Genomic DNA, 12749 nt, shown 5'->3' on the forward strand with positions numbered 1-12749 from the left:
AATGGATGGTTGGATGAGGTTTGGATGGATGGATGGATGGAGATACAGGCAGATAGAGAGATAGATAGATAAACTCCTATCAAGAGTTATTTTGTCCCTGTAACCTTCTATCCATGATAACTCATTGCCTTATTCTATAGAGCTGAGTAAAAACTAATTTATTACATCTATCTTCTAGATGACAGGTCTACAAATAATTAAAATAGCTATCATATATTTTCTTCTGAAGGATAAATGCCCTTCATTTTTTTCTCAATGAGTGGAGAGAGAGAGAGAGAGAGAGAGAGAGAGAGAGAGAGAGAGAGAGAGAGAGAGAGAGAGAGAAACAGAGAGAGAGAGAGAGAGAGAGAGAGAGAGAGAGAGAGAGAGAGAGAGAGAGAGAGAGAAAGAGAGAGAGAGAGAGAGAGAGAGAGGGAGAGAATGATGATATAGATATAGATATAGTTAGATGTACATTTCTGTCTATAATCTTGAAGAACCTCTCCAGATATCTAGAATTTCTTAAAGGTCACTAATAGCTACTCAAATTTCATGTAGGCAAGTTCTTTGAGTATTTTGGCTCAGAATTTGTTTTGGAGGTGAAGACTTGAACTCATTGAAGGCAAGTAAGTCCTTTTTTTAGTCCTTTCTCACTTATTTGGGGTTTCAGATTTATCATCCCATCTACCCCAAGTAGCAATACTATTTCTCAACTATAGCATCGATAGCCCTTTTAATTATATTTAACATTTTAGAAGTGTTGAGGTGGTACAGGTATGGAATCAAGACTTGAATTCAAATTCAGTTTCAGACACTTACTAGCTAGGAGACCTTTGGCAAATCATTTAACTGCTATCTGTCCCAAACAGACAATTATAACACCAATCTAGAAGGATTTTTATGAAGATAAAATAAGATAATATTTGAAGTGCTTCCAAGTCATAAGGTATATACAAATGCTAGTTCTTATTTATTTAATGAAAATTTAAGCTAAATACTATACTTTAACCTTACCAAAAGTATTGTTTCTGAGCTTAGCAACTCATTTGTATTATCTTTAGTTACCATTTCTTACTGCCATCACATGGTCTTTTAGTATCTGAATAAGTTGGTGAAGTAGTTGTATAACTGCACCGGACTAAATTAGATTGCTGTCAGAAAGACCAGAATTCAAATCTCACCAAAACTAATTACTAACTGGGAAAATACCTTAACTTTTCTCAGCCTCAGTTTCCTTATTTGTAAAAAGAACAAACATAATAGCCCCTACATCACAGAACTGTTAGGAGAATCAAATGAGTTAAATATATAGTGTTCTGCCAACCTTAGAATATTTTATGCATTCTATTATTTGTTGCTGTTGTTTTTATAATTATCATTTGTTGTTAAGATAAACATAATTTGTTTTGTTGTTGTTTAGTCATTTCAGTTATGTTCGACTCTTCATGACCTCATTTGGGATTTTCTTTGCAAAGATACCAGAAGGGTTTTCCATTTCCTTTTCCAGCCCATTTTATAATTCAGAAGACTGAGACAAATAAGGTTAAGTGACTTGCTTAGGGCCACACTGAGTGTCTTAGTAAGTGTCTGAGGCTGAACTTAAACTCAGTTCTTGATTCTAGTATCCACTGCACTATTAACTGCTAGTAGTAGTAGAAGCAGCAATAGTAGTAGCAGCAGCAGCAGGAGCAGCAATAGTGATATTCAAGATCCTTTAGTTCATCTCACACATTTTACAGAAAAAAACTTTGGCCTATAAATAGAAAGATATTTGCTTAGGGTCATCCAGCTAATTAGTGATGGTTAATTTGAACCAAAGTCCTGAACTATTGACTCCCAATTCAATTCTCTTTTCATTATGCTTTTTCCAACCTTAATACCTTTCATATATCTACGTAGTCAAGAAATGATGAAGAAAAATTCTACATATCATGAGCCATTGAAGAACCTTGTTCAACCTGTTAGTCTAAACATAAGGGCCATCTCTGGACCACAGGTCACTTGGTACAATTTTCTTATTGTTGCTACATAGCCATTCATTAAATCACACATATGATAGCAGAAAGAGACTATGAGTCAAGAAAACAATGGAATAAAGGTACAATATTTTATGATCCATTCAGAGGAAGAAAGACTTTGCTCATGTCTGATTCTTTAAGACAATAGTCATTGGCTTGAGATTCTTGTTTCTTCTGAAGATTATTCATCTCCCCTTTCATAATCACTGTTAGGATAGGGGAACTAAGTCAATAATATTTCTACAGACCTTTGATTTCTAGAAATAAGAGTTTACTCTTTGAATTCATGCGTGGGCCATTGAAGCTTCAATAACACTGGTTTTGTATTTAAAAATAGTCATCACATTCATTTCAGGTACCATAGAAATATCTTATTTAAAGTGGGTAAGTCCACATTGTGGACAGACAAGAAGCCAAAAGGGGCTAGTCCTACTTGCCAGTAGATAACAGGTATCAGTAGCATGTACGTCAATAGTTCTTCTCCAACTAGTGGCCTAGCATAGGATCTTCCACATAGTGGATGAATTCTGTGAAAATGTCTCTCTTCTCTCATCCATAAGGCATAAGAATCTTAGAGCTAGAAGGCATTCCAGAAGCCATGTAGTCCAGCTTATAGTTTAAATGTAAAACTCCTCTACAGAAAATTTCAGGAATGACTGCTATAATCCATACCTGTCATATCAGAATAAAAACACCAAATGCTCTTGTATTAAGAATAACAACACCAAAAAAAACCAGACTCAGGGAGGGTCAATGACTCTTGCTTCCAAAACTTCCATGATAGACTTCATTAGCACTGTCAAAAATGAAGTGGTTCTATTCATTCATTCCATGGGAATCCATTAGAATATCAAGGATTTGATCTATTCCTCTTCTCTTTTTTTTTTTTTTTATTCACCCAGATCTTATCATTCTGCTGGATCCCCTTAGAAGATTTCAGTTCAGTTCTGGTCCACATCTGCTTTTATCAGTGATATTTGTTCACTTCTCACAGAGGCCTCTTCTCTCTCTTGCAGACTTTATAAGGATGTTTCAATTTCATGCATCTAAAACAAAGCAATGAACTCAATATCAATTCAACAACTGCATATAATTGTAGAACAATCTAAGACTGACAGAAATTCAGTTTTGAGTTTTCTTTAAACGGGAAAGATAATGGAGATCTGTTGCATTCAATTTCATACACCTAAAACAAAGTAGTGAATTCAATATAATTCAACAACTGCTAGACACATGTAGAATAATGACATAATAAGATCTAGATTGTAGATCTACATTAAAATGTAGAATAATGTAAACTGTTATAAATTCATATAGTAATAGGTCTTACATTATCCTCTTGGTTGTGCCTTAAATAGGACAATAGAGATCTTTTACATAATCTACAACTGATACTTATGTGAAATAAGCAATAAACTTTATCTTTTGCTGAGTGAAATGAGCAGGACCAGGAGATCATTATATACTTCAACAACAATACTATTCTGATGGACGAGGCCCTCTCCAACAATGAGATGAACCAAATCAGTTCCAATAGAGCAGTAATGAACTGAACCAGCTACACCCAGCAAAAGAACTCTGGGAGATGACTATGAACCACTGCATGGAATTCCCAATCCCTCTATTTTTGTCCGCCTGAATTTTGGATTTCCTTCACAGGCTAATTGTACACTATTTCAAAGTCTGATTCTTTTTGTACAGCAAAACAACTGTTTGGACATGTATACATATATTGTATTTAATTTATACTTTATGGGAAATGAGTGTAAACTGTGAGCATTGTTTTGTTTTGTTTTGTTTCTGTTCCCAGATTATTTTTACCTTGTGAATACAATCCTTCCTTTGCAACAACAACAACAACAAAATCGGTTCTGCATATATATATTGTACCTAGGATATACTATAAGATATTTAATATGTATGGGAATGCCTGCCATCTAGGGGAGGGGGTAAAGGGAAGGAGGGGAAAAACTCGGAACAGAAGGGAGTACAAGGGATAATGTTGTAAAAAAAAATTACCTATGCATATGTACTGTCAAAGAAAATGTTATAATTATAAAAATTAATAAAAAAAGAAAAAATTATACTTTAACATATTTAACATGTATTGGTCAACCTGCCATCTGTGGAGGGGGAGGGGAAGGAGGGGAAAAATAGAACAAAAGGTTTGGCAATTGTCAAGGTTGTAAAATTACCCATACATATATCTGGTAAATAAAAACTATTTTAAAAAATTTATATATATATTAGAAGTGATATGACACAGCCTCAGAGAATATATGTGAAAGAGAGTCAGATTTAACATCTTTATTCCACTAAGCTATCCTTCAAGGACATCTGGGTTGTCACCTAAAACTCTGGGGGGCTATCTTGCATCTGGACCCCCCCAAATAAACACTTTTTTAATTCAAAAAAATTTAAAAAATAAATAAACTTTATATTCCCTTCCTTTTTCTCTCCACAATGGTAAAACAAAATCAGCTCTGTCCTCTACTTCTAAATCTTCATGTGCTGGCATTGAGATTGAACCTGTGATTTCATAGATGGAAGGAGCTCCCCAGATGAGAAAATCCATGAATGTCTTTTCCTTTTTTGCAACTTATATTCTTAAGAATTTGGCTAGAGTACTGAAAATTTAAGTGATTTATCTAGACTTAGAGAGCAAGTATATATTAGAGGAAGGCTTTACACCTAAATCTTCCTCGTTCTAACCCAGCTTTTTTCCACTATACCAATAATAAAAAGAAAGTGCATAGTTCAACATGTGGTTTTGTTTTCAAACATCCATTAGTTATTGTGACTGTGTAATCTTAGTCATGTTTTTTTTTTCTTTGTTTTTTTGAGGCTGGGGTTAAGTGACTTGCCCAGGGTCACACAGCTAGGAAGTATTAAGTGTCTGAGACCAGATTTGAACTCGGGTCCTCCTGAATTCAAGGCTGATGCTCTATCCACTGCACCACCTAGCTGCCCCTTAGTCATGTTATTTAACTGCCTTGTGCCTCATTATCCCCATCTTTAAAATTGCGATCTTTTCCTCCTATGATTCTATATGTTCTAGTATAGTGCTTGAGAGATGGGAGTAGGAAGAGACCTACTAATCCTCTCGCCCCACTCACCAAAAATTACACTGAACAACAAAAGAGTAGGATCTTCTTCCAAGAACTACAGGATACCAATCTAGGAAAGAAGACTTTAGAGTATATGAGAGAGATGGGGAGGGAAAGTATCATGTGATCATAGAGGCAACAAACTTAACACTTTCTTCATGATATGACACCGACAGTACAGTACTCTGTTTATGAATTCTGACTTTTGCAATGTTGTTTCCATAATCCCAAAGCAGGGATACTACTTTGACCATTATAAGAGTCTGTTCATTTTACCTCTGATGGGAGTAGGAGGACAGAAGGTAGTAAAAGCTGGAATTTGCAGCTATATACTGCCAACTGAGGATTCAATTTAAAAAGATATGCTAAAAGTGAACTTTTCCAGGGCAGTAAAGTAGATATTGACATGCATTTTCATCTCCTTTTCTTAGAATTCATAGTGTGGGGAGGAACAAAAACAAAACAGAACAAAAGGTACCAGAACTGTTGTCATGAATGGTCCTGCTAGATTTCTGGTCTGAATTTCAATGCAATGCTGTCCATGCCATATTCCTTCTTGATCCATACCTCTTTCTTACATAACAGTAGATAAAAGCAAGGAAGAGACTTAATAGCAATCCAACACCGATTCCAACTGCAATATATTTTTCATTAGAATCCACAGCATATGAAGTTAATGTTAAGTGCTCACATCTTTCTCCAGTATAACCTGTAGTGCATCTAAAATAAACATGTTTAAAAATATTAATGGTAAAGGTACAAAAGAATTAATTTTCAATGAATTAACAAATGCTTGAAATATAAGAAAATTTCTTGAGCAGGAACTATAGATAGGAAATAATTCTCAATCTATCAAAAGAATTTGAAATCATTTTATCAAGGTCTCAAGTATGCTTTCTTTGATCAGAAGGAAAACTTAATGTTCGAATAAAAATCTGGTATCTAGTCGATGATTTCACTCTCATAAGGAATTCTTGGCTGAAGAAAAGTGCCCTCATCAGTGCAGATATCCAAGTTCTCTAAAACCTAGTCTTAGAGAATGACTTGAGTCAACATCCAGTCTAATCTCCTCATTTTACAGATAAAGAAACTGAAGACCAGAGATAAGTGTCATACTCAGGGTCAAACACACTACATAAGTATGAGTTGGGACATTTCGTAGCTCAGAAAATCATAGATTTGGAGCTAGAAAAGACCTCAGAGGTCACTGAGCCTAATCATCTTATTTGACAGATGGGGAAACTGAGACCCAAAGAAAGAAGAGGTGCCTTCATCAAAACTCACCCAAATAAGAAATGGTAGACCAGGATTCAAATCCAAGTCATTTGGCAGCAAAGCTATCCACTATAAATATTCCTCCAGATAGAGAGATGAAAACTCAGAGAAAGGTGAAATAATTTTGGACTCATAGAATATATACTTGCCTCTGTGAGACATTGGTTGAATCATTTCTTTTACCTCAATACACCTCTGTTTCCTAATTTGTAAAATGAACAGGTGAGATTCAGTGACTTTTCTATCTCTTATCTATGATTCTACAATCTCAGGAGCTTGTTCAAGCACCAAAAAATACAACTAATAGCCGATTATCTCTTTAAATTTCCATCCACTGCTTGTTTCACTATACCAAAGGAAGCTCAGGGTCTTCAACTGTACATTAATAGCTGCTGCCTGACTACTTTAAAAAAACTACCATTGATGGTGTAGTGGCTAGAGAATTGGCTTTAGCAGCATAAAGTTTTGGGATTAAGTCCTAGTTTTATAACAAATGTTGAATTCATAGTGGGTATTTAACAGATATTTATTGAGTTATACAACTGATTCTTAGAAAATCACTTAAGCTCTCAGTGTTTAATGCCAGGCAATTCTCTAAGTTAGAAATTAGAGATAAGTTGCTGATGCTCCCACAAGAAGAAATCGTAGGTCTGAATTTCCCCCTCTCCATCCCTAACTCACAAGGGTAGTTGGGAAATGGCAGGATAGCAAAATGCTCTTGGTCATTGGGAAAAGGTACTGTAGAAATTCACTCTAAATCAAATTCCTGATTTCTTTTTTTGCATCTCCTTATGTTCCTTTGAGTAGACAGGTTTGCCAGTTGATATAAAAGACCACCAATGGAGCATGATGTTATTATGGGGTGGGAGGGAGGAGAAGTAGGATTGAGGGTTGTGTTCATTGCCTTTACCTGCATATGGCTTTCCTGAGCTCATGATGGAATGCACAGATACCATTGATACAATAGCTATGATGGTCTGCAAGACAAGGGTGAGAGAACTTCAAAGCTATGGGCCCTTCTGTGTATTCAGCTGAGAGAAGGAAATATGAAAATAAGATTAAGGGTTAGAAAGTCAGAGAACCGAGGAAACCCCCTCCCCTTCACTTACCTCCACCCCTTTTAAATTTCCTTTGGCTATCTCATCTTTTGAACAAGTGATCTTGTAACAAGTGGTGCTCAGAGGGTGGCAATAATCCTATCCAGGCTAGTCTTTCAACAACTAAGGATGGGGATGGATTGATTTTTCTTTCAAGTTCAAGTTCAGAATGAAAGGCACTTAAAGTGTGTGTGCACAGACTCACCAATAGATGGCACCATTGATTCTAAAGTGGTACTGAAGACCACTTTACTAATTATTTTCTTTATTAAAGAAATGGAAATTAATGTGATAACAGTTTTCTTCTCTTTTTATTTCCATATATCAAAATCTATCACTCACTATAATATGAGATGTTTAGTTCAGTTCCATAAATCTTCTAAGAAAAGGACAAAGTACTCTTAAAACTGCAAGGGGGAATTCTTCTAGGAATTGACTCTGAAATGAGGACTAACATGTCTTATTTTTCTTCTCCTTTCTTTCTTCTTTAACCCTCCCCCCTCTGTCTCTGTACATCTGTCTCTCTGTGTGCCTCTGTCTCTCTGGCTATCTCTCTGCCTGCCTGCCTGTCTGTCTCTGTCTCTGTCTCTCTGTTTCTGTCTGTCTCTGTTTCTCTCCCTCCATCCTTCCCTTCCTTCTTCCCTCTTTCTCTGTCTCTCTTTCTCTCTCCTTCCCTCCTCTACCCCCACCCATACTCATAAACATTCAAGATATTACAATAAAAAGTAGAAAATATCTAATTTTTTCATGGAAACCATTATTGTGACCTAAAGAGCTAAACTTCATGAACTGGTGTAACTATGAAAAGAAGCAAAAAAAAAAAAAAAATTATTGGAGATTCACACTTCTACACAGAATAAATGAGTATATTGCTTTGCAGTGTAGCAAATGCAACACAAATAATAGCAGGGTACAAATTTTTCTTTTGAGCCTGAAAGAACTATAACATTGTATTCCCTGAGGAAGAAGATAAGCACAGAACAGACTATTTCTGTGCTTTTGCAATATTTTCTAGATAACTCCTGGATAGGATGGAGAGGGACCACTCCCAATAGCAATAGTTTGCTCATATCATTCAAGGAAAAGCAGAGGATTTGACAAAAAGGATAATCATTGGCCTGGTGTGCCTACTCAGAAGAATTGTTATAAGACATAGCTCACATCACATTGGCTTTGGAGTCTGGGAATCAGTATTCCAATATCATTCTATCATTCACCACCTGTGTGACTTTTCAACAAATTTCTTAACTTCTCTGGATTTCAGTTTCTCTTTTGAGGAAAATGAGGGAATTGAACTAAATGATCTCAAAGATCCCTTCCAGCTCTGACTGCTATCATCCTAAGTTATAAAGTTATTAGTAGAACTTTGCCTTGATCCATGTCCTCTTTGAGAGCACAATCCTCATTTACGGAAAGGAAACTTAAAAGTGTTTTTTTTTTCCTAAGAAACCTTAGAACCATGGTCCAATTCTTTAAGTTCCTTCAAATCCAAAAAAACCTCACTCAGTGAATATTACCTTGGGGTGAATTCTTTGGAAATAGGTGACACTATCTTATACATGAGATCTTTCTGAAAAATCACTAGTGAAGCTATCTTTGAATATTATTATACATAATAATATACTATATATAAAGATATAGATATATTTCTTAGTTATTAGATAGAAAAAATGCCAGACCAAGTTTTGTTTTTATTTTTGTTATTTTTTCTTGAAATGTTTAACATGATGAAGGTACTAGTAAAGTCTCAATTATTGTCTCCTGGGGTAGGTGTGGGAGTTTAAAGGAATTGGGTCTCGAAAACACAGGTTGTATGATTGCTCACAGATATCAATCCCTTTAAAAAGATGCTGACAGAGGTGTATCTGAAAATTACCTTTAAAATACTTATAAGTAGTTTTGTCCAGTGAGGATAATCTGTGCTTCCGATCTAATCTTTTGATTTGATGTTTAATTTTGAGGAAAGGGAAACTGTTCTTATAGGAGACATTGTACTAGAAAGAACATTAGGCTTAGAGTTCAAAGTCTGAAACATTCTTGATAACTATATGAAGATGGCTAATTTGCTTCAACACTCTGAACTGACTAGATGATTTTCCAGTGCTTTCCAGCTCCATTATTTTTGTAGCAACACAGACATATCAAGAACAGTAGCTCAAAACTACCTAGTTCTTGTTAGGTGATTGAGAATGGGAAGGAGAAAATTAAAGAAAAGGAGGTATCACTCTTCTGGAGCATTGGTTCTCAAAATGTGAGCAAAGAGACCCCAAATGTCTGCAGCATCTAAATTATTTTTATAATATAAGTAAGAAATTTTCCTTTTGAAAACAGTAATAGATATAATCTATATAAAAGCTCTATCGGGAGTTCTTAATATTTTTCAAAGTTCAATAAACATACAAGTTGCTTCTCTAGAGAAAGAAAACACATAAGAAAGATGGATATATATTTCTTTTTTAAGAGCCAGAAAACACCAGTGCTCTAAAGTAAGACAAAATATTGCCAACTTTTCTTCACAAATGACACAAAGCATTGTATTTAAAGAATAGTCTTAGGACTGCTATAAAATCATAAAATGGGCTATCACTGACTAAAACTGAAGCATACTGCTGGTTATTTGAGAATTTTAGATGAAAACCAAGATCTATTTGAACAAAATGGTCTCCATTGAGAAAAACAAAATGCTGCTGCCTACAAAAATGTATTTCTTGCAAAAATAACAGGTTATTGTCATGTTTGGGTGTTTAAAAGGAAAAAAAGACAAAAGCAAAGAGTTTAAAAATAGGTTTTTATGATGTTAAACTATTGGTAGAGTCTAATAAGTGTTTATTTTGGGTTATATGTGAATGAGTGTATAGCAATATACATGCATATGTAAGTTCATGTACACACATGAACTCATATCTGGTTACATCTGTACATGTATGTGCCCTGACATGAAGGTATAATTTCATAGGTGAGGGGATTTCCCAGGAAGGAAACTGCTACAAATCAGAATGGTGATTTTCTACTTCAATATTAGGAATATACATATTCCGAAACCAAATATTTAGAAAGACCCTCCTCTTCTACTTGCCTGCCAAGTTATGAGATCAGGATATGGTGTTTCCTCTCTGCTTGATAACATCACTAACCTTCAAAGCAGCATGGAGAATGTGGCTTGCGTGAGAACCATAAAAACTTGTGCTCAGGTCTTGGCAGGTAACAAGCGTTCCAAGTTCACCTCTGAGAGTTCAAACAGGTTTGAAAAAATGCTGATGCTCAGAAGCTGCCAGTAGTTATTGTAATCATAATTAAAAGATACACGGGAGGTTGGGTAGTTAGGGAGCTCTGCAGACACTAAGAGTACTTTCTGAACATGAGGAGAAAGTGGATTCAGTTGCTGACTTTCTTCAGAGTACCTTGGCTGCAGTGTTTCATCCCATACTAAGTTGTGATGCCAGTTACACAGAACGCTAAAATGGTAAAGGTCTTTGCTCACCAAGAGAGAAGACTTGGAGACATCCAAGTTTTAAGGGAACTACTGGTTTCAGATTTTCAGTAGGCAATTGTGCAGCCCTTCACCGCCAGGTCAGTGATTTAAGCTAAAATATGATGTTCTTTTCACATGTTTTGCAGCCCTTTGCTCTAAATAGAATAGAACACTCCCAGAAGACAATATCTGGCCAACCCGCCTATTAAAGGAAAGTATTGAACCTTAAATAATTGACTCTGCTTTCATCAGAAGTCTGCTTTCTTTAACAGTAATTAAACTATCACTTGAAATACAAATATAAGGAAGAAAATACCTTCTGTTTTGTTAACTGTCCAGTTACTTTGTTGGCTTGTAATGGGTGTAGTTACAGTAACAGCTGCCTCTTTACTCAATGATACCATGGCTGTGTTAGGGGGAAAAAAGAAAAAGAAATCTGACATGTTAATTTCCCAAAACAACTTGTTTTATGTCTATGAAGGACATCTTGGAGTTATTCTCATTCAGAGTGTTTTAGAGTTACTAGGAATTCACTTGAAATTGAAGGAAAAAGACGCAAACAAATTAAAATGGCCTTATGATTTTATTCTTTTATTTGAAAAATATAAAATGATCATTCTAATAACTCTATATACTATGTAAGTATAGATATATATCTCTCTATATATACATATATACCTTATATGTATCTGTATAACTAGGCATATATAGACATAGCTATGCATAAAATACCTATATTTATATATACATAATATAAAATATACATATGGAGCTTTACATAGGTATAGATATAGTTATCTCTATATATGTATTTAAGTATCTATTTCTATATAAACATATAGAGGTATAGGTACATATATTTGGTGTGTAGAAAGATATAATATTTGCATGTACTAGTTATGAACTGATTCAGGTACCTGAGTACAGTTATATTGAAATAAGTTAAATTACTGACATTATTTTAAAATAGAATCAGAATAGGTTTTGAAAGAAAAAAGTCAAAACATCAGGAAAGCCACATTCATCAAATTAAAACTGAGTCAGTTAGTTCCCAGAGTCCCTGCCCTAATCTTTGTCACAAGCAAAAGTTATTGGAAGTTAACTTCTTTTTAATTAAAAGAAAATTAATCCCAGGCATATTTCAGACACACAGAGAGACTGAAGTACAAGAATGCCTACCATTTAGCAGAATGTACAATGGAATTCCAAGTGCCATCTCTTGCCGTTGATTAATAATCTCTTTTCCTTTTCTTTCCCGACTGACAGGTTGTTCTTTTTATTGGCCTCTCTCTGTCTTCCTTGTTTTTATATTTCATGAAACGTCACCTGGCAGTTCTTACCAATCAAAAAAATGTATGTCTGGCAACAACATAAAGCCTTCAGGCACTCATGCATTATTGAGGAAACCAGCATTATCTAGCTGTGGGATCAAGTTTTCTTTTGAAACATTGGTTTCCTGTTGCCTATGGGCATAATTGCAAATGTAAAGCCAGTTTTTAAAAAATTTCTCCATTTTCAAGTGAAACTGAACATCGTTTGAACAAAATGCTGTTTGTGTGAAGGAAGACAAAATGATGCTGTTGCCTGTGAATATGGATTTCCTGAAAAGATAGACCACGGTGAGGGTTATTATCAAGTTTGGAAACTCTAGAAGTAGAACAACTTGCCCATTAAACTATCCAAATGAAAAAATAATAACTTACATTAAGACCCACCAATAACTAGGAGTCCCATAGTTCATTCAAGCATACAGTGCAAGCACTTTAATATTTGTGAATTAAATGGAACTATCAAAAATTGT

At 35.0% G+C, this 12749-nt stretch overlaps 1 protein-coding gene across 2 annotated transcripts; it reads right to left on the reverse strand.

Annotated features, from left to right (window-relative positions):
- Positions 1 to 1942: 1942 nt before the first annotated feature.
- On the reverse strand, positions 1943 to 12363 carry EPGN (epithelial mitogen). Of its 2 annotated transcripts, none has more exons than XM_074273800.1 (5): positions 12128 to 12363; positions 11265 to 11354; positions 7290 to 7410; positions 5672 to 5824; positions 1943 to 3043 (listed from the first exon to the last, which is right to left on the reverse strand). In XM_074273800.1, exons 1-5 carry the CDS (start codon positions 12162 to 12164, stop codon positions 2986 to 2988), a joined length of 459 nt encoding a protein of 152 aa, XP_074129901.1. In that variant the 5' UTR covers positions 12165 to 12363; the 3' UTR covers positions 1943 to 2985. The 2 variants fall into 2 exon arrangements, with proteins under 2 accessions (XP_074129901.1, XP_074129902.1); XM_074273801.1 differs by having other exon boundaries at positions 2965 to 3043; positions 5583 to 5824.
- Between the last annotated feature and the right edge of the window lie 386 nt (positions 12364 to 12749).

This window comes from Sminthopsis crassicaudata, chromosome 6 (assembly GCF_048593235.1).
Source record: "Sminthopsis crassicaudata isolate SCR6 chromosome 6, ASM4859323v1, whole genome shotgun sequence".
Classification (NCBI taxonomy): domain Eukaryota; kingdom Metazoa; phylum Chordata; class Mammalia; order Dasyuromorphia; family Dasyuridae; genus Sminthopsis; species Sminthopsis crassicaudata.

Coding starts and splice junctions, on each gene's coding strand:
- EPGN (XM_074273800.1), bottom strand. CDS start 12,164: ATGGCACTTGGAATTCCATTGTACATTCTGCTAAATG. Junction 7,411..11,264: donor GACAGTTAACAAAACAGAAG/GTATTTTCTTCC, acceptor TCCTTCTCTCAG/CTGAATACACAGAAGGGCCC. Junction 5,825..7,289: donor CTCAGGAAAGCCATATGCAG/GTAAAGGCAATG, acceptor TGTTTATTTTAG/ATGCACTACAGGTTATACTG.